Source organism: Electrona antarctica (assembly GCF_951216825.1).
Source record: "Electrona antarctica genome assembly, chromosome: 5".
NCBI classification, from domain to species: domain Eukaryota; kingdom Metazoa; phylum Chordata; class Actinopteri; order Myctophiformes; family Myctophidae; genus Electrona; species Electrona antarctica.
In genome coordinates, this window is record NC_136810.1 from 5,884,053 (window position 1) to 5,904,544 (window position 20,492).

A 20,492-nucleotide genomic window follows, 5' to 3' on the forward strand; every position below is an offset into this window, starting at 1 on the left:
TTACTAGAATTTCGCCGCCCTTCGGGCGGCTCATCCTAGTTCCGTTGCAGCGCAATGGGAAGAAGGAAATTGCGAGATTTGACAGACTCCACTTCATGTTTCAGCTGTGTTTTTAAACCCAGTATTGTGCCCTTCACATGTATTAACAGATGGGTATTATTATTATTTGTTGTATTTTATTTTCACATCAAAGCAAATTAAATTAATTTAAAATAAGCACACATGAAACTGCTTTTTACTGTTTTGGTTTACTTACAATAAGTTAGTGTTTTTGGAAACCAAAAGATGTTGAGAATGGAGCAGAACATACTGTAGTATGTTTTTGTGGGGACCTTGACTGCATTATAGTAGGCCTACAATATTTTGGATTGCAGTGACCCCACATTGTTTCTTCGGGAACAATATTTGTAGTTACAATGAGGGCTACATGAGCCGAAGGGAGAGAAACACGTCGCCTCTCTCCAGTCCGTGCGTATGTTGCTGCTGGTGGCTGAATAACAACGGATCGCAGCGGTGACTGACATAAACGCACAGTTACAAATCAGAGGCACTTCAATAAGAAAACTCAACTAATAACGCTGGTGTGTGTTAATCTGCCCGATGCTGACGTTAGTATATAATGTTTAGATTGTTTTCCTCTTGTACATGCGTTTGTGGGCACAGTGGCAGGGGGTGAAAAGGCGATTTGTCCCATGGTGTGCACTGCAAAACATGCTGAAATCAAACCCCCACACACACACACACACACACACACACACACACACACACACACAGTCACTCAGTCACAAATCCTCCACAGTGTGATTACGTGTCTGCAGTGACACTGATGCGAGGTTACAATGAGTCCGTGGTGACGTGGTGTGGTGAGACTGGGAAAGGAATACATCGCGGAAGAGCTTGGCATCCGACTGCGCGCGTTGTGTCGATGAGATGGGCGCGTTGGGAAATACCGCGGCGAAGCACACTCGCCTATTAGTTTGCATTGCATTTGCACAGTGCGCTCAGTGCGATATTTGCGAACGTGGCCGTTGTGTGTGTGTGGCTGGCTGCGTGGGGATCGCCATGTGAGGGGGCTAGCCAATAAGGGGCCTGTGTTGCATGTGGAGAATTGTGTAGGTGAGTGTGTGTGGTGTAGCCGAAGGGGGTGCTGAGAACATGAGGGGGATGTAGCACAGCAATCGGTGACCCCTACATTAAGCTGTGTTGCTCCCATCATGCAGTGCAAATGCGTGTTGTAGCAACCGTAGCCAATGGGAAAACAGGATGCAGTGTTGCCAGGTCCGCGAATTGTAAGCGAGTTGTAAGTAGCGTGTTGAATGGCATTTTTTCTGGGCTAGTTTTCATAGACCTGGCAACAAATTAGGCGGGGGTGTCGGTGCTTGTGGCGTGTTTGTGTTTATTATTGATATTGATGTTGTTTGTGAGTGTGGACGGGAGGCGGCTTTAGTGGCAGTGCAATGACAGTGTTTACGCGGGTGTTGTTGAATGTGGTCGTGCGGCGCGACATGAGGAGATAGCCGTGGATCGACGCGGAGGGTAAGGCTGTGTCGTGTTAGTGTGTTGTTGCAGTGTGTGTTGCAGCGTGTTGCAGTGTGTCAGTGACGTAGTAGCTGGTGCCTTTTGTTCCTGTGCGTGCGCTTGGGGACATGTTTTCAAATGTATAATAGATAACTATAAGCACATAAGTATAGGCGTCATAATTCTTTATAACAATAAAACATATAATAATATAATAAAATAGATTATAATGCATTATAAACAGTATGTTTATAATGCATTTTTTACCTTGAGTTTCTACACAGACATGATTTGGGAATATACTGTAGGTAGGTGAAGCTCTGTTATTTGAAGTTTAAGAGCTTGTTGAACACACCCTCACCCTTTATATACTGTAGGTAGGTGAAGCTCTGTTATTTGAAGGTTAAGAGCTTGTTGAACACACCCTCACCCTTTCACCCTATACTGTAGGTAGGTGAAGCTCTGTTATTTGAAGTTTAAGAGCTTGTTGAACACACCCTCACCCTTTATATACTGTAGGTAGGTGAAGCTCTGTTATTTGAAGGTTAAGAGCTTGTTGAACACACCCTCACCCTTTCACCCTATACTGTAGGTAGGTGAAGCTCTGTTATTTGAAGGTTAAGAGCTTGTTGAACACACCCTCACCCTTTCACCCTATACTGTAGGTAGGTGAAGCTCTGTTATTTGAAGGTTAAGAGCTTGTTGAACACACCCTCACCCTTTCACCCTATACTGTAGGTAGGTGAAGCTCTGTTATTTGAAGTTTAAGAGCTTGTTGAACACACCCTCACCCTTTCACCCTATACTGTAGGTAGGTGAAGCTCTGTTATTTGAAGTTTAAGAGCTTGTTGAACACACCCTCACCCTTTCACCCTATTATTATATACTGTAGGTAGGTGAAGCTCTGTTATTTGAAGTTTAAGAGCTTGTTGAACACACCCTCACCCTTTCACCCTATTATTATATACTGTAGGTAGGTGAAGCTCTGTTATTTGAAGGTTAAGAGCTTGTTGAACACACCCTCACCCTTTCACCCTATTATTATATACTGTAGGTAGGTGAAGCTCTGTTATTTGAAGGTTAAGAGCTTGTTGAACACACCCTCACCCTTTCACCCTATTATTATATACTGTAGGTAGGTGAAGCTCTGTTATTTGAAGGTTAAGAGCTTGTTGAACACACCCTCACCCTTTCACCCTATTATTAGAATATACTGTAGGTAGGTGAAGCTCTGTTATTTGAAGTTTAAGAGCTTGTTGAACACACCCTCACCCTTTCACCCTATTATTTCACCCCTTTTCCCGTTATCATTGGCCGCTAAGCATCCCCATTGGATCAGTTTGATTTCTCAATGCATTGATGAGGCCCTGAAGAGCATATGTTATTACAGTATGAGAGAAATCTCCCTTTTGTGAAAAGCAGAGATGTAACAGATCAGAGGTAGACGGACAGACAGTGAGAGTGGTCCAGTTATCCATCAGCACAGGCAAACAACTCTCTCTAACGAGTGGGAAAGTGAATGGATTGGAGGTCATCAAACCGTCATCTCCTGACCACCATCCAAGTCCTGTCTGTTCACGTCAGCTCCACAATGTATACTTTAGTCTGTAACATATGGATGAGGTCAGACCCAAACTCACTCAAATGGTCCATTATGCAAAATAAAAGAGGAATGAACCGATGTAATCATCACGCACATGTCACTCAAACATAGAAATACAAACTTACATGTACTGTATAAGCTTTGATCACTTTGCATCTGCTTCCAAGCCCTTATAAGGATATTAGATCAAAATGGAAATTGAGGAGAGAATCCTTGATTTGCATGTCAAAACATTAATTTGTGTGTGTGTGTGTGTGTGTGTGTGTGTGTATGTGTGTGTGTGTGTGTGTGTGTGTGTGTGTGTGTGTGTGTGTGTGTGTGCGTGTGCGTGCGTGTACATGTGCGTGCACGTGTGCATGCGTGTGCGTGCACGTGCGTGTGTGTGTGTGTTGCTTACACACTTGTTTAGGAATTTGGCTCACTGTGTCAAAACTCCACACAAGCCAAATAAGACACAACACTTAGAGATAAACATCTCACTTCTATCTCAAAACAAAGTATAACAGAATGATAAAGACATGCACCATTTGAATGGCTCTTTCAAAGCAGAAACTCCACACTGATGATGTACTTGATACAAAACACTGCTTTCTTTAGTGCTTTGTATTAGCTTTGTATTAGCTTGTTCTTATACATCAGGGGTCCTCAACTAGAAATGCTGAAGGTCCACTAATCATTTTTGAAAAAGACTAAGGTCCGGTCCCATGCCACGCAGCGCGGGCCACGCAGCGGCCAGCGGAGAGCGGGGCTCTATATTTTTTAGTACAGTCACACCAAGGCAAGCTTATACAAATCGGATCCCCTCCCAACCAACCAATACTGGGGTATGGAGTATGGAAATAAAATGTTTCACAAATATTCCCCTCCAAAAATGTGTGGAGGCAGCAAATGAGAAGCATTGTGTTGAGGCACAAAGAACACTTTTATTTTGTCACGTTAAAAAAATATTATTTTTTTTGCCCAGGGTCCACAGAGAGGTGGACCCCGGTCGTGGACCGCGGTCCGCCTATTGAGGACCCCTGTTATACAGGCTTCTGTGAAAGTACTCAAATTTCAATGAACTCAAGAATAGAAAATCTTCAGACAAAGCTTATTTACTCTTTTCCAACATGATTTTACAACAACATTAAATTCAAAACACACAGAAATTCAGTACAGTAACCAATACAATATGGTACTGTACTCACTGAAGTACTCACGGAAACACAAAATAACTAGAAAAAGTGCCCCTCGGGGCACAGGTCTCCACCAGGGCAGGTCAGGTTGTGGCCTCCTGGTGGCGCTATAATAGGCCAATGTGAAAAGGGTGCCATTTCTTCATACGTCTTTGATGGTAATTGGATGATTTGAGGCATTTTGTTCCAAAAATGTGTTTTGCAAAAATCAACCTGTTGGTGGCGCTATAACAGGCCAATGTGAAAAGGGTGGGATATATTCCTCAGCCTAGTAAGAAAATGTGTGAAAGATTTCACGTAAATTGCACGCTGCGTTCATGATTTGAGGCTTTTGTTCAAAACGGGGCAATCTTGCAAACTGTGAAAGCCAATTATAGCCAATTAGGATGGAATATGAAATATTGGACAGATCCGACTTGCGCACATGACCATAGAGATACTGTGTAACGATTTGTGAGATTTTTGGACAGAATCTGGAGGAGTAATATCAAAAAATGTGTTTTACCAAAGTCGGCCTCCTGGTGGCGCTATAAAAGTCAGATGCGGAAAATGCAGGTCAAATGTTTGTCCTTGGCCTCTAGGGAGTGTGCATGCAACGTTTCACGCAGATCGGTGCAGTTTTAGGTAAAACATGTGAAAAGCTGCCTCATGGTGGCGCTATAACAGGCCGTTCTGGAAAATGTGGGGCAGAGGTTCATCGTTGGCATCCAGGGAGTGTGTGTGCAAAGTTTGGCATCGACCGGGTTAACGGTGCCGGAGATTAGCTGGTAACGGACGGACGGAAGGACACACACACGGACGGACACACGGACGGAGTGCAAAACATACTCTCTCCCCATGCCTTCGGCCTGGTGGAGACAATTACAGTAACATTTGAGTGCCATGGTAAAACAAAACATAGTATTGTATGGGATGGGAGGGGGTGCACTGTATGTATTGTTTATGGATCCCACATTCTTCTGTTAGTGTCTGACCACAATCACCTCATCCACATCACAAGCCATGTCCCTGGCTAGGCAACCAGGAACATATCGCCATGTGTGCTGCTGTATCCAAGCCTGGGCTGACCCCACCTCAACGTCCCTGGCTAGGCAACCAGGAACATATCGCCATGTGTGCTGTATCCAAGCCTGGGCTGACCCCACCTCAATGTCCCTGGCTAGGCAACCAGGAACATATCGCCATGTGTGCTGCTGTATCCAAGCCTGGGCTGACCCCACCTCAATGTCCCTGGCTAGGCAACCAGGAACATATCGCCATGTGTGCTGCTGTATCCAAGCCTGGGCTGACCCCACCTCAATGTCCCTGGCTAGGCAACCAGGAACATATCGCCATGTGTGCTGCTGTATCCAAGCCTGGGCTGACCCCACCTCAATGTCCCTGGCTAGGCAACCAGGAACATATCGCCATGTGTGCTGCTGTATCCAAGCCTGGGCTGACCCCACCTCAATGTCTCCACACCTCTTCCACTCCTTGCAGAAGTGGGTGTTTGTGGTTCATACACTTTCCAACGGCAAGCCAAAAATAACCCCTCAATCAGATAGAGAAATAGGGAGTACATGGGCTAGTATAGGCCTACTGTAGAACGATAGAGAAATAGGGAGTACATGGGCTAGTATAGGCCTACTGTAGAACGATAGAGAAATAGGGAGTACATGGGCTAGTATAGGCCTACTGTAGAACGGTGAAGTTATTGTTGTTGGTGAACCAGTCCCGGATCAGAGCAGCCCGGTGGAAACTAACATGAATCCAGATGACAACAAACCCATGGCCTGCTTTTATCTGTAGTACTACAGGTAGTGCAGTAGTTCTTACATGAAAGTATTAAATCGACTGGTTTTTAATTTGATAATAGGCTACTATACTACAATACTACTTCAATTCGGTCAGAAATACCTGCTACAAGACAAGGCAAGTGCCACCATAGACATTAATCCATTCTGGGTGGGAACCCCTTTTGGTGTAAGCATTATGTTATGCTTTAGCTATTGAAAAATAGCAGATCTATAAGCTCATATGAGCTTGTAGGTCTGCTATTTTTGAAAAATCAAAGAACGACTGACATAGAAACATAGCTTTTTCAGAAAAATGTCAGGATGTAGAAGATTTTTTTAGAATCTGATATCAGGTCAAAATGGTTTAAGTACATCACCCAGCCATGATGTACAAGTACACCCCTTGGACATGATGCTAGTATGTTGCAGGGACCTACACCCAATCCAACATTTGATGCTGAGCGCCAAGCAGGGAAGCATTGGGTAGTACCACCATTTTTTTATATAGTCATTTAGGATTTAACCCCTACCTCCCAATCTCAGAGAGGACAGTCTCTGGCCCTGTATCACAGTACAGTACAGTACATTACAGTACAGTACATATTAACAGTGGTGCAAGGTCTTATATAGCCTGATCAGCTGTGGTCTGACGTAATGTCAGTGACCATGGTAACCATGCTCACCTGTGCACGGACACGTACACACGTACACAAACATACAGACAAAGCTGGTTGTTGGAGTGGTTTGCACCACTCAAAAATGAGGAACGCCTTTATTAAATGAATAAGGCAACTGCAAGGTCTTCATCAGGACATTCTCATTTTTTTACTTTGAGTGCCCGGATCCTCTCTTTTTATCTCTTTTTATCTACATATTAACATATACTTGCACAATGCACATAGTCATAGTGAAGGTTGTTTGACTTTAACTGCGTACAGCTCAGCAGCAGAGTGTTGATAGACTGACACGGATTTGAAATGTTGTGTGATCTGTGATATTTGCTCTCATAGGTGTTGAAGGAGGACGGTGTTATTTGCCAACCCTATATTGACAGTGATCAGTTCCTGTTCACGGGGGAACAGATGTTGCCTTCCACTCTAGGTCGCCTGGAAGTTCTGTCGAAAATGCAAGAAAATGATGTCATTGGTTAGGTTATTTTTTTGTACATGCTGTACCATGACACTGTACACACACAGTAACATCAAACGTCCTAAAGTCGGCTCTTTGGTGCTACTGAAAATTTCTGACGAGCCGAAATCATTTGGGCACTACAGTAAAATAGGACTATGAATCGGCCCTGAGGTACAGTCTGGTGTGTAAATGTAAAGACATACCTGTTCTCCTGGTCTAAAGGTCCATGTTATGGATGCTACTGCCACTTCATTGCACAGGACTTTCTGCCACGCCTCCCTCAGCATGACAATCCGCTTTAAAATAGTGTGATCCTTTGTCGTAGTGTTGTCGTAAAGATAATCCAAAGTGGCGATCAACAACAACACACTTGATACTGTGGTGTATGTTCTTCAGAGATATGATTCCTATCTCTGGGACTCAAATCTACTCTGTAAAATCCTCTGTGTTAAAGAGGCATTCAGTGATTTGGGTGATTTGGAAAAAAAACCCGGTCCGCCCCGAGAAACAAGATATGCACATGAAACGGTCCATTTGGTTCCATTTGTACACATGTTATATAGACCTGTGAAGGCCCTATTTTTCTCCTCTTGAATAGGCCATTGACAAAATGTCCTCCATTTCACTCAGTTTTAGTGGTTCTTTCAAGACCGACCCAGTTGAGCCCACTCTGACATTTCTGCCTTGACTCCCCTATTTGGTTCCTAATTCAACAGGGGACCCCTTGGAACCCCCTCATGGACCCCTGAGAGGGGACCCCTTGGAACCCCCTCATGGACCCCTGAGGGTCCCTACACCCAACCACTGACCTACCCCACGTGGGGAGGAGTATGAATATCCATAAGGAGGCCTGGGCCGTGGCTCAGCGGTCCAGGCACCTTGGCTGGTAATCCAGTCTGGCAGTGTGCCGCGGGTTCGACTCCCGATCCCGACGGCCCTTACTGCATGTCATCCCCCCCATCTCTCTCCACCATTTCCTGTCAGCCTACTGTCTGTCCCTCCATAAAACAAATAATAAAATAAAGGCGAAAGCCACAAAAAAAATTATATATATAAAAAAATATATATATCCATAAGGATATTTAATATGGGATTATTGTGCCAAATAACCATTATAATTTATAAATGGGGATGTCCTCCTAGTGGAATGTAATGCTCAGCCACTCCAACATCTTGCCCTGCATGAGGTGCAGACGTTCATCACATTTTGTTTGTGAGCAGTAATGTGAGTCAGCCAGACAGCGTTGAAACTAATGAGGCTTTGAATTATGATGCTGTGGATAATGAAAAAGGTATGTCTCCAGTTCTCGTGCTTTAGTCTCTCTCTCTGTGTGTGTGTGTGTGTGTGTGTGTGTGTGTGTGTGTGTGTGTGTGTGTGTGTGTGTGTGTGTGTGTGTGTGTGTGTGTGTGTGTGTGTGTGCATGCAGTGGTGGAAAAAGTATTCAAATGTTTTACTTAAGTAAAAGTATCAATACTGCAATGTAGATGTACTCCGTTACAAGTAGAACTCCCTATTCAAAATGTACTCAATAAAAGTACAAAAGTATCAGCATCAAAATGTACTTAAAGTAGTACCCGTATTGCAGAATGTTCAAAATGTGTACAAAATCTTTTGAAAATAGCAGATCTACTAATCTAAGTCCACAATGCGACACATTGTGAGCTTGTAGATCGGCTATTTTCAAATGGACGAAATGTATACAGGGCTGAAGTGGTTATGGTTAATGTTTGTTTTCTAATGAAAATGAAAATCTCCAAAGTAACTAAAGTTTTCAAATAATTGTAGTGGCGTAAAAGTACAATATTTCCCTCTGAAATGTAGTCGAGTAGAAGTATTAGTACTGAAGATTTGAAATACTCCAGTACAAATACCTCAAAATTGTACCCAAGTACAGTACTTGAGTAAATGTACTTAGTTACTTTACACCATGACTGCGCATGTGTACATATATATCTGTTTGATTGCACGTGTCCATGTCTGTGATTTAAAATATTTCTAACATCAAAGCACACTTCCATTACTTACACTTTATTGACTCATCCTTCATCTAAGAGATAAACAATATGAACATGACCACTACACGACACCAGAGCAGTGTTTGTTTGTGCGTGCGTGCGTGCGTACACTATGACTAATACTATGCATACACTATGACTATCACAAAGACACTCATTGAATCAAATCAATGCGACACACTGTGGTATACGTCCTGATGTGGGGTTCACTGAGTTTACGATTAGGCCCCCAACACCAACAGAGCTACCTAAGTGCCTGACTGAAGTGAAAAACTGAGCTGCCAAAAAAAGTTGTGTGAATAAAACAAACGTGATATGAAACTCAGGACACAAAAGGACAGGAATGTATAACAATCATACAAAGTGTTGTTGCAAATGTCAAAGATATGTCATTTATAAATGAGCCTGTAGGTCACTCACTTCTCTGACTCCAGACGTGACTGCTCTCTCTTCTGTCTCCTCAGCTCCATGCGGCGTTCAAAGTCATCGTCCATGATGTCCAAAGGTTCTCCTTGTGTTCACGCTGAGACACAAATCAGACACAAATCAATATTGACCAATTGTCAGTACCAAAAGTTCTCTGGAGCACGGCTCCTAGTATGACTGTAAGCCATCTCTTTATAATGGAGCTCAAACCATTGTACTCAAAGGAAGAGTTTAACAGTAACAGAATGACACTGCACTAGAATAAGTCTGATTTCAATGTCACTAATAACACAACTCCAGGACTGGCCTGATTGCAGAACGACATGCACCGCCATATAGGCAAGACCATATGCAACAGCTGAGCTCCAACGTCATCAGAGACGCATATGAAGCCAAGCGACCACCCAAGACAGCATTATGGCACGTAGTTAAAAGAGCGCCTGCTAGTTTACAATACCTTGACAGTAGCTGATGTTTAGTCCATGGACAGCAAGCTCCCTCCTCTCTCCCTGTATCTACACTTCTCCAGTCTGGTTTATATCTCAGAACCTTCTGCAGCACAACGAATTCCTGCTTGCTCTTTCAACAGCCTTAACTACCAGAAAAGGCAAAGCCTGCCTCCTCTTTCTCAGTGTTACTCAGTCTCCCTCCTCCTCCTTCTGCCTGACTCTCTCTCTCTCTCTCTTTCTCTCTCTCTCTCCTTCTACCTCTTGCTTCCACAGAAATACATTTCTCTTGTTTTGTCTATTTCTTTCCCATTCATTCTTCCAAAAACCCTCCGTGACCTTCTCTCTCCCCACCCGACGTAGCTTACACTCTATGCATTTATTTTTGTGTTAATCGTTTTGTGTCTTCATATCTGAACCCGTTTCTCTCACAAAGTTCACCACCACTGACCGGCAGCATCTTCCATCTTTCCTCTGTCTCCCAGTTAATCAAATTAATTAATTGATTAATTTGATTAATTTGGATTAAATAATTCACGTCAGATTTGCATATTTGTAGTGATGTATAGGTTTTCATAATGGCTCGTTGCATGCAGAAAGAGAGAGGCGACAGGCACTCGTCTTTGGAGAGAAGGAGAACCCACAAGCGCATTCACGTTGATGTTGAATGTCACACATTTTATATATCTCCATATATGGAGCTGGCCTGTTCTGACATCTTCATACTGGGCATGCCTGACACAGAACTCCATATATAGGAATAAAGGGACACAGGGAGACAGATACAGAAAACTCCATATATGGACATAAAAAGGACACAGACAGATGGGTGGAACGGGTACTCTGACACGGGTACAACGGGTATTGTATAGCCGGGTGGGGCATGGGTCTCCAACTTCTATCGCTACCGACTCGGTGCTCTACAGCCGGGCACCGTTCTAGTCCATTTTGGGCGGGAACCCCTTAGCATTATGTTATGCTTTAGCTATTGAAAAATAGCAGATCTACAAGCTCTATGAGCTTGTAGGTCTGCTATTTTTGAAAAATCGAAGAACGACTGACATAGAAACATAGGTTTTACAGAAAACTGTCAGGATGTAGAAGACATTTTTAGAATCTGATCTCAGGTCAAAATGGGCTAGTGTAGGCATTAGGTAATGGCTCTAAATCCAACTGGTGTCTTTTATAGTTGATGCCTTTTCATGCAATTCACTGCAATAAAACCTGTTTACTCACACCATGCAGTACAGTCTCTAATTTGTTTATGTTACATTTCTGTTTGGGGGAGGGCAAGACGAGGGACATTGGGTGACGGACTGACGGTCCATTTACAGTTTCAAACCTACTATTTAATTTATTCAAGTTAATACATTAGACTAGAGAAGTAACTTTTCAGTTTCAGCATGACCAAGTGAGTTATAGACTTTCTGTCTTGCATTTAAGGCACATGGGTGAAATCACAAGGCTAAAATGATGTCTGTGATTGTGAGATATATACATTCTAATCTATGAATGATCTTAAACTGTATTGCTTTGGCACGACTACAAAATGAAATTGATTTAGCATGTCTCCAGTTTCCGTAGCTTTCCACTCAACATCCTCAATTGACAGATAGCTCCTTCTTCCATGTGCCTAAAGCCCTGTAAAGTGGCAGCCAGGGGTGTAAGACGCATAGCTTCATAATATAAACTGCTAGACATCGTTCCAGCTGTTAAAAATAACAATTTCTCAACAGATCTTTCAGGATCGTCCATTAATGTTGTGCTGTATAATTATTACATAATGCCTTTATCTGCAGGTAACCAAAGAAGACGGGATATACAATATTTCTCAATCATTTGTTCAAAGGTCATTACCAAACAATAAGTCCTTCAGCCTACTAAAGGTCATTACCATAATACCATTACCAAACAATAAGTCCTTCAGCCTACTTTAATACCTCCATTACCCCACCGTCTAAAACCAGCATCCAATATCCCATGCTGGAAATGAGGGAGGTGAAGACTATAAAGTAATTTCTGACCTTCACCCATGAAGTGGACACAGTGGCGTAGTGCAGTGGTTCCCAAAGTGGGGTCCGGGGACCCCCAGGGGTACCTGAGGGAGTTCCAGGGGGGACCCAGCTAGATGATAGTTTGGAACCAAATGGACCCTTATGGGTCTGTAACTCAGAGGGTGTACAAATGGAACCAAATGGACCCTAACGGGTCCATTTGTACACTCTCAGAGTTCAAATAACATTGATTTTACAATATAAATTGGGGGTCCCAGAGACAGAAATGCCATTAAATGGGGGTCCGTAGACTAATGCATGTCAAACTGGGGGTCCTTGAAATTAAACGGGTTGAGAATCACTGCTAGAGCCGTAAAAATCTTCTCTTATGGGGGGACCAAATTAGCCCGGGGTCCGCGGGCTAATTTGTGTCAATTTGGGGGTCCTTGACATGAAAAGGTTTGGGAACCACCGGCGTAGTGGTTAGGACTTTTGCCTCACAGCAACAAGGGCCAGCTAGGGTTCATAACCTGTTTCTATGTGGAGTTTCCACACTACTGTAGCTACACTCCTTGTCATTGTCCCTGACCAAGGTACTGGCATGCAACCAGGGAGGACCGGGAGGCCCCATTCATAACGTCATAATTTTAATAATTAATAATAATAATAATTTGTATTTATTTATTTTTAATTTGTTGTGTGTCAGTGTGTATTATCGGACTTCAACGCATGAACAGCATACAGCACAGCCAAGTAGAAAAATACACAAAAGCAGCTTGATAAACAATTTTACTTTGTCTTGAAATTACTGTAAGGTATAACTGGAAGGCAACATATGCTATACAATAATGCAATCGCAACTCTCAGCGCTGCTAGTGCAGTGGGAACAATTACAAACAAACAACACAGGTCAACGTGACATGACAGTGATTATTAGCTGCTACCAACTAGTGGTAAGTGGACGTACAGGAAGAGGCCGAATAATTGACAATAATTGACATATTGCAATGCAATATTACTAAATAAATAAAATAAAATATTACTATATTAAACATATATAAGGCCGCCACTGCATGCGACTAGAGTTGGTCCCTTGGCACTACACTGTGGCTGCTCACTGCTCCTTAGGATATGGGTCAAATGCAGATGAGAACTTGATACAATTAAAACAAATATATATATATATAATGGTCAAATACTTTTCAGAAAACATGCTCTACCAAACAGGAGGCATACTATGGTCCGACGGAGCATTGGTTCAACATGCGTCCACACCTCGGACTAGCGCCTGCTCCCGTGCTTGCGGTTATGGTTAGGTTAGGGTTTGAGGTGGATTGTCGTGTTTCGGACCAATGACTCGTCGGACCAAACACATGCACTCCTACCAAACGGGTTGTTTGTCACTTTATGGTAGTGCAAGTTTTGTTTCTTGCGCCGTAAAATGATTTAGTCTCCAGAGATCTATAGCTATTAGCAACAGTGGATGTTCAAAAGTTTTTATTTTGTTTTGTTTTCCATTATAAATGGTCAAAATATTATCTTGGCATCACTGCCTTTTACCACTAAAAACAAAAATATGAAATATGGGTTTGTGAGGTTTCACTTTAAGACTGGACAGGTAATATGGGCTACAACAAATAACGTTTATGAATATTCCCTTTCCATGTCATACTATTGTTTTGTAGAGTTTCAGTTGAATCTCTATGACATTGTATCCTGCTAGTGTCAAGCATGAAGAAGTATGCATGCATGTGAAACACATTACAGATACCGTATTAGGCTATAGATAAAAGGAAAAGTCTAGTATGTTGCTGCCAAAGTATATAATCCACATCCAATCTACATATGCAGCAATCAATCTGCAGTTGAATGCCTCCAGTACAGTAATAATAAATCTCTATAAGTCTGTATGGGCAGGGGGTAATTTTATGAATCTCAGTTAGTTATAAGCTCATAAAACTCCTGGGCCAAGACACTAACTCCTTTCACTAGCTGATAGAGAATATGCTGGAGATGCATGGATACAGTAACATGTTCAGACAATATGCTGTCAGTAGTGATGTAAAGTGTAATATTGTGTTCAGTCCTCGGATTCCCGAGGAAAACAATATTCCAATTCCTTATCAAACGGTTCTAAATGGTAAAATGGTAAATGGTACATTTATAGGCCTATAGCGCCTTTATCCAAGGCGCTTTACATAGATTGTGCATCAATTCACCCATTCACACACACATTCATACACTGATGGCGGCAGAAACCATGCAAGGCACTAGCCAGTAGAGACTGACACGGGAGTGGATTTTCACTCCTGTCCTGTCCCACTCCCACAGAAAAAATCCTGTCCTGTCCCAATCCTGGGCCAGAGTTTAAAAAAAATCCCATCCTGTCCCACTCCTGTAGAATGACTCCTGATCCCATCCCGCTCCCACTCGAAATTACTCCCGCTCCCATCCCGCTCCTGTTTTTTTTTTTTTTTTTTTTAGTCATTAGGCAATTCATCGATCGATCCATCTATCCATCTATCCATCTAGGCCTATCTATCTATCACTTCTGGCTTCTCAAGACAGATATCCTACCAATAAAATTAAAATAAAGTGTTGGATTTAACTTTGACTACCAAATACAGTTCCGACACTTAATTTAAGTCCTATGACACTGTTTTTCCCTGAACAGAATTTAAAGCTTAACAGTTAACAAGTGCTTTGTCAATTAAGATAAAACAAACCCTCAGTGTTAATTTAACTCTATATGAATTTATTCAGTGTACAAGTCTATGTGTATGGCAGTGGTTCCCAGGGGTCCTTGAGAGAGTTCCAGGGGGTCCCCAGCTAAATAATAGTTTTGAACCAAATGGACCCTTATGGGTCTAACAAATTATGTTATGGGAGTGTACAAATGGAACCAAATGTTGTTCCATTTGTACACTCAGAGTTAAATTAACTTGATTGATTTTACAATATAATTTGGGAGTACCAGCAATAAAAATGGCATTAAATGGGGGTCCGTAGACTAATGCATGTCAAACTGGGGGTCCTTGACACGAACATGTTTGGGAACCACTGGTGTATGGGACTCGGTTGGGAGAAAGAAGGGAGACGATGTATTGAACATTCGCTCAGACAGCTGTTCAGGGAGCTAGCTAACAGTAACAGCGTTAGCATGTAGCTAACGTAGCATCACAATTGAAAGTTGCAACGTTGCCACTGCCAGGGGAAACAAATGTCTTCATATAAAACTGTAAAAGACGTCCAGCCCGACTGGATTGCATGGAGGAGTTTTTTGTGTTGTGGAAGGCAGCACTAGCACTGCTGGATTATGGGTAACTATGTAGTTCTTTTGACCTGTGTCAGCAAGTCAAAAGAGTGTTGGCTCACAGAAAGATGACTACAACAAAAATGGGTGCTTCTGTTCTTTTGGTTGGAACTTGGCAGCGCGACCAACGTCATTCACACTCCTGCACACTCCCGTTAACTTTCATTCCCGTCCCGTCCCGATCACGGGATAATTAAAAATATTAATCCCATCCCGCGGGAATCCCGACAAAATGTCAGTCTCTACTAGCCAGCACATCGGGAGCAATTTGGGGTTCAGTGTCTTGCTCAAGGACACTTCGACACTAACTCTGGGGGAGCCCGGTTTCGAACAGGCAACCTTGCGGTTACCATCCAGCCACTCTACCCCTGAGCCACCGCCGTTCTGATGACAGTAATGATGTCCTGTTTAGTCCAGGTTCTTTTCCAGTTGTGTGGAAGTTATTTGACCCACTACTGCACGCCCATGAAAATGTCAGATTATCCAGATTTTACCTGCACAGCTGTGTTTAGTTCACATGGACATTTTTGCATTTCAAATCTATAATGAACATAAATCAAAAGCACCAGCGTGTTCTTTTTATTTACAGCCTCTAGCTTTCTTTTACTACGCATTCCTGAACATTGTAGATGACAAGACTGACTGACTGACTGACTGACTGTAATGCAATACAGAGTTATTCACATGCACCCTTTGTCATGCTTGACACTAGGAGGACTGACTAACTGTGATTGACTAACGGTGATGAAACTACGACGCTCTGTTCTTATTTCAGAGGATTGTTATTTCAGATGATGTGTTTCAGATGATGCTATAACCCATTCTGACCTGAGATCAGATTCTAAAAATGTCTTCTACATCCTGACAGTTTTCTGAAAAAGCTATGTTTCTATGTCAGTCGTTCTTAGATTTTTCAAAAATAGCAGACCTACAAGCTCGTAGCGCGCCACTCGGTGGCGCGCTACGAGCTTGTAGATCTGCTATTTTTCAATAGCTAAACTAAGCATAACATAATGCTAACGCCAAAAGGGGTTCCCGCCTAAAATGGGATAAACAGTGTCATGCAATGAATGAGGAGCACGCCTGTGGGTTTCAGCACAAACTGAGTTCACATGCACACATTTTCTGAAAAACTTAAAATATATATAAAATATATTGTTGCTGTCAGGCATCTCCATGTTTTATTTCAATGTCATCGTCTACTCAGGCTTATGTGAACATCCCGGAGTTAACGTTTTTTAAGTTGCTTGATTCAGTATTTCGATATTTTATATTATCACTGGTGACCAAAATAGCAATTTAGGGGAAAGCGTGCCAGCACGCCCATGACCACACCTCTAGGCCACGCCCATGACCACACCTCTAGGCCACGCCCATGTCCACACCTCTAGGCCACGCCCATGACCACACCTCTAGGCACGCCCATGACCACACCTCTAGGCGCCCATGACCACACCTCTAGGCACGCCCATGACCACACCTCTAGGCACGCCCATGACCACACCTCTAGGCACGCCCATGACCACACCTCTAGGCGCCCATGACCACACCTCTAGGCAAGCCCATGACCACACCTCTAGGCCACGCCCATGACCACACCTCTAGGCCACGCCCATGTCCACACCTCTAGGCCACGCCCATGACCACACCTCTAGGCACGCCCATTACCACACCTCTAGGCGCCCATGACCACACCTCTAGGCACGCCCATGACCACACCTCTAGGCACGCCCATGACCACACCTCTAGGCGCAAATACCGGTGTCGGCAAAAAAGATAGCGGGTGATGCTGGACAAAAATACCATTAAAGGAGAATTCCATACTAAAAGGCTTTCTTACCTTTCTTTGTAGTTGTTACGTCCCCACCAAAGAGGTCCAGGTGTTATTTTGTGCAAAAGCTCCTTATTGGCCAATTCCCCTACCATAAGTCCTAAATGAATTGCATTGAATTGAATGGGAATTGAATGGGGCTATGGGGTGTTGTGCTAATTCGCTTATTTCCATCGCTCAAAATTATTATTTTTTTGTATGTATCCTCTCTTCATAATGTAAATAATATCCCAAGCAGCACACTTTACTACTTATTTCGATGGAAATAAAAAGCGAATAGAAAGCGAATTAGCACAACACCCCATAGCCCCATTCAATTCCCATTCAATGCAATTCATTGAGGGCTTATGGTAGGGGAAATAGCCAATAAGGAGCTTTTGCACAAAAAACACCTGGACCTCTTTGGTGGGGACGTAACGACTACAAAGAAAGGTAAGAAAGCCTTCTAGCAGGGAATTCTCCTTTAAGGGACAGAGAAAGCTCCTATATTCGTAATCTTCGGGCAGCGGCTGAATTGCGGGCCGCGCTGCGGGTAAAGTCGGAGACGAAATTGGAGCCCTATAGTGTCGTCCTAATACGTGAGGGGGCCTCCTGTGTTTGATCATTTACTGTTTTCATTTATTTTTAATAATTGTTTTGGAAAAGAATAAGGAGCAGGAGGAGGCCAGAGGACACGGAATAATTATTAAAAGTAAATGAAAAAAAAACACACGCCCCTCACGTATTGGGAGGGCAGTACCAGTCACCATAAAAAAGGACGGGTGTTTTCGATGAATCTATCATGGTTAAAATGGAGTTACGATGGGTTTGTATACGTGCAGGCAACTGAAATGAATATCAAATATCTAAATACTGAATCAAGCAACTTAAAAACTGCCTGTGGTGTTCAAATATCCCTTTTTTTCCCCTCAAATCAATGCCCTACTACTGCCTACTCCTTGATCATACAGCGTCACACAAAAGTATCCACAATAGCAGATCTAGTAGATCTACAAGCTCGAAACGCGGCGCGAAGCGACGCATTTTGAGCTTGTCGATCTACTATTTTTCAAAGGGGAATGTAGAAACAGAGCACACAGGTGTATGCTGGGGAGGTAATGAGGGCAGCGGTGGCCTAAGGGTTAGAGGAGCGCCCTCGTTGCCGAAAGGTTGCCGGTTCGATTCCCCGGACGTGCAGGAAAAATCTGGGTGGGGAAGTGATTGTCATCACTCACCCAACACCCCTGAAGTGCCCTTGAGCAAGGCACTGAACCCCCAACTGCTCCCCCTGGAGCTGCTTAGTGGCCAACAGTATAAGACTGTGGTTGTACTGGTCAGCTCCCAGGTTTTAGTGTGCGTCTGTCTGTCTCTATGTGCAGGGCGTTGCTGAAAATGAGCACCTGTGCTCAGCTACTTCCCTGGGTAAATAAAGAATAAATAAACTAGAAAAAGTGCCCTTCTGGGCACAGTTCTCCACCAGGAGGATAGGAGTGTGTGTGATGTTTGGCAAAATGTTTAGGAGTAATATAAACATGTATTTTTGTTTGTTAGTTTTTTGCAACAATTTTCTTCATTTTGTTGAGGAAATGCAGAGTGCCTGGTGGCACTATAATAGGCCAATGTGAAAAGGGTGCCATTTCTTCATACGCCTTTGATGGCAATTGGATGATTTGAGGCATTTTGTTCCAAAAATGTGTTTTGCAAGAATCAACCTGTTGGTGGCACTATAACAGGCCAATGTGAAAAGGGTGGGATATATTCCTCAGCCTAGTAAGAAAATGTGTGAAGGATTTCACATAAATTGCATGCTGCGTTCATGATTTGAGGCTTTTGTTCAAAACGGGGCAATCTTGCAAACTGTGAAAGCCAATTATAGCCAATTAGGATGGAATATGAAATATCGGACAGATCCGACTTGAGCACATGACTATAGAGATACTGTGTAACGATTTGTGAGATTTTTGGACAGAATCTGGAGGAGTAATATCAAAAAATGTGTTTTACAAAAGTCGGCCTCCTGGTGGCGCTATAAAAGGCAGATGCGGAAAATGCAGGTCAAAGGTTTGTCCTTGGCCTCTAAGGAGTGTGCATGCAACGTTTCACGCAGATCGGTGCAGTTTTAGGTAAAAAATTTGAAAAGCTGCCTCATGGTGGCGCTATAACAGGCCGTTCTGGAAAATGTGGGGCAGAGGTTCATCGTTGGCATCCAGGGAGTGTGTGTGCAAAGTTTGGCATCGACCGGGTTAACGGTGCCGGAGATTAGCTGGTAACGGACGGACGGACGGAAGGACGGAAGGACGGACGGACACACACACACACGGACGGAGTGCAAAACATACTCTCTCCCCATGCCTTCGGCCTGGTGGAGACAAAAATAAAATAATTGCAAAACAGCAGAGAGGCAGCAGCAGACAGTAGCACAGTATTCTTCACTTGCACAATGTAGGAGGCGGGACTAAGGGGGACTTCCTGTTGGGATATCACCCAAGTGTTTTCTTCCTGTCCATCGGGAGTGCATGTAAGTCAGTCATTTTCTACGGACAATTATAGTATTTTCTCGTCACTTGTAAAAAAAATTCTCAAGGGGAAAGTTGTATGCTCCAGTGCCTGTCTGTGCTGCTGCACTGGAGCATACAACTTTCCCCTTGAGAAAAACCCTAAATAAAACATTACGATAAAAACGAATGGTAAATTAATGAACCATACTATAATTGTCCGTAGAAAATTACTGACTTACATGCACTCCCGATGGACAGGAAGAAAACACTTGGGTGATATCCCAACAGGAAGTCCCCCTTAGTCCCGCCTCCTACATTGTGCAAGTGAAGAATAGCGAGGAGGCAAAGCAATAGGCATGATCAGGTGAGCAGGGAGGTTTAAATAGCCCACCTTAACCAGTTGAAGAGTGCATGTCACTTAATCACCTGATCAGGGTTGTCACACTGCCTCGAGTTGTCTGCCTGAACTATAGCTCGATCTGCAGGCTTCGTACCATTAAAATGGGCCTGCATGAGTTACAACTGTACTTGGAGCTTATAATATCTCTGCTATTTATTTATGGCAAAATGTTCCCCCCAGAATAGGCATGGTTTCGAGAGTTGGTAAGTGTGCAGGTTATGACCGATATAATGAGCAACTCTTGACAACGTACTTTAACTGTAGAGGTAGTATTTATTTGGCTTCGGTTCATTGCATCTTGTTGTTATCATCACATGTAGTTGTATTACTTCCGACGCGTGCGCCGTGCGCCTCTTATACAGTCCGGTCTTAAAGACACACACACAC

The 20,492-nt window shown here is 43.2% G+C and overlaps 1 protein-coding gene across 6 annotated transcripts in view; it reads right to left on the reverse strand.

Annotated features, from left to right (window-relative positions):
- The window catches only part of LOC306923765 (uncharacterized protein), an 81,969-nt gene that overhangs the window by 40,359 nt on the left and 21,118 nt on the right, over window positions 1–20,492 (reverse strand). For 5 of the 6 annotated variants that reach the window (XM_079502058.1, XM_079502056.1, XM_079502057.1 and 2 more), the window contains exons 1-2: window positions 10,102–10,233; window positions 9,639–9,741 (exon numbers count right to left, since the gene is read on the reverse strand). In XM_079502058.1, coding sequence (XP_079358184.1) covers window positions 9,639–9,712 — 74 coding nt within the window. In that variant the 5' untranslated portion in view covers window positions 9,713–9,741; window positions 10,102–10,233. Of the gene's footprint in view, window positions 1–9,638; window positions 9,742–10,101; window positions 10,234–20,492 lie in introns of those variants that run through there. The other variant, XM_079502054.1, reaches the window with a different exon arrangement.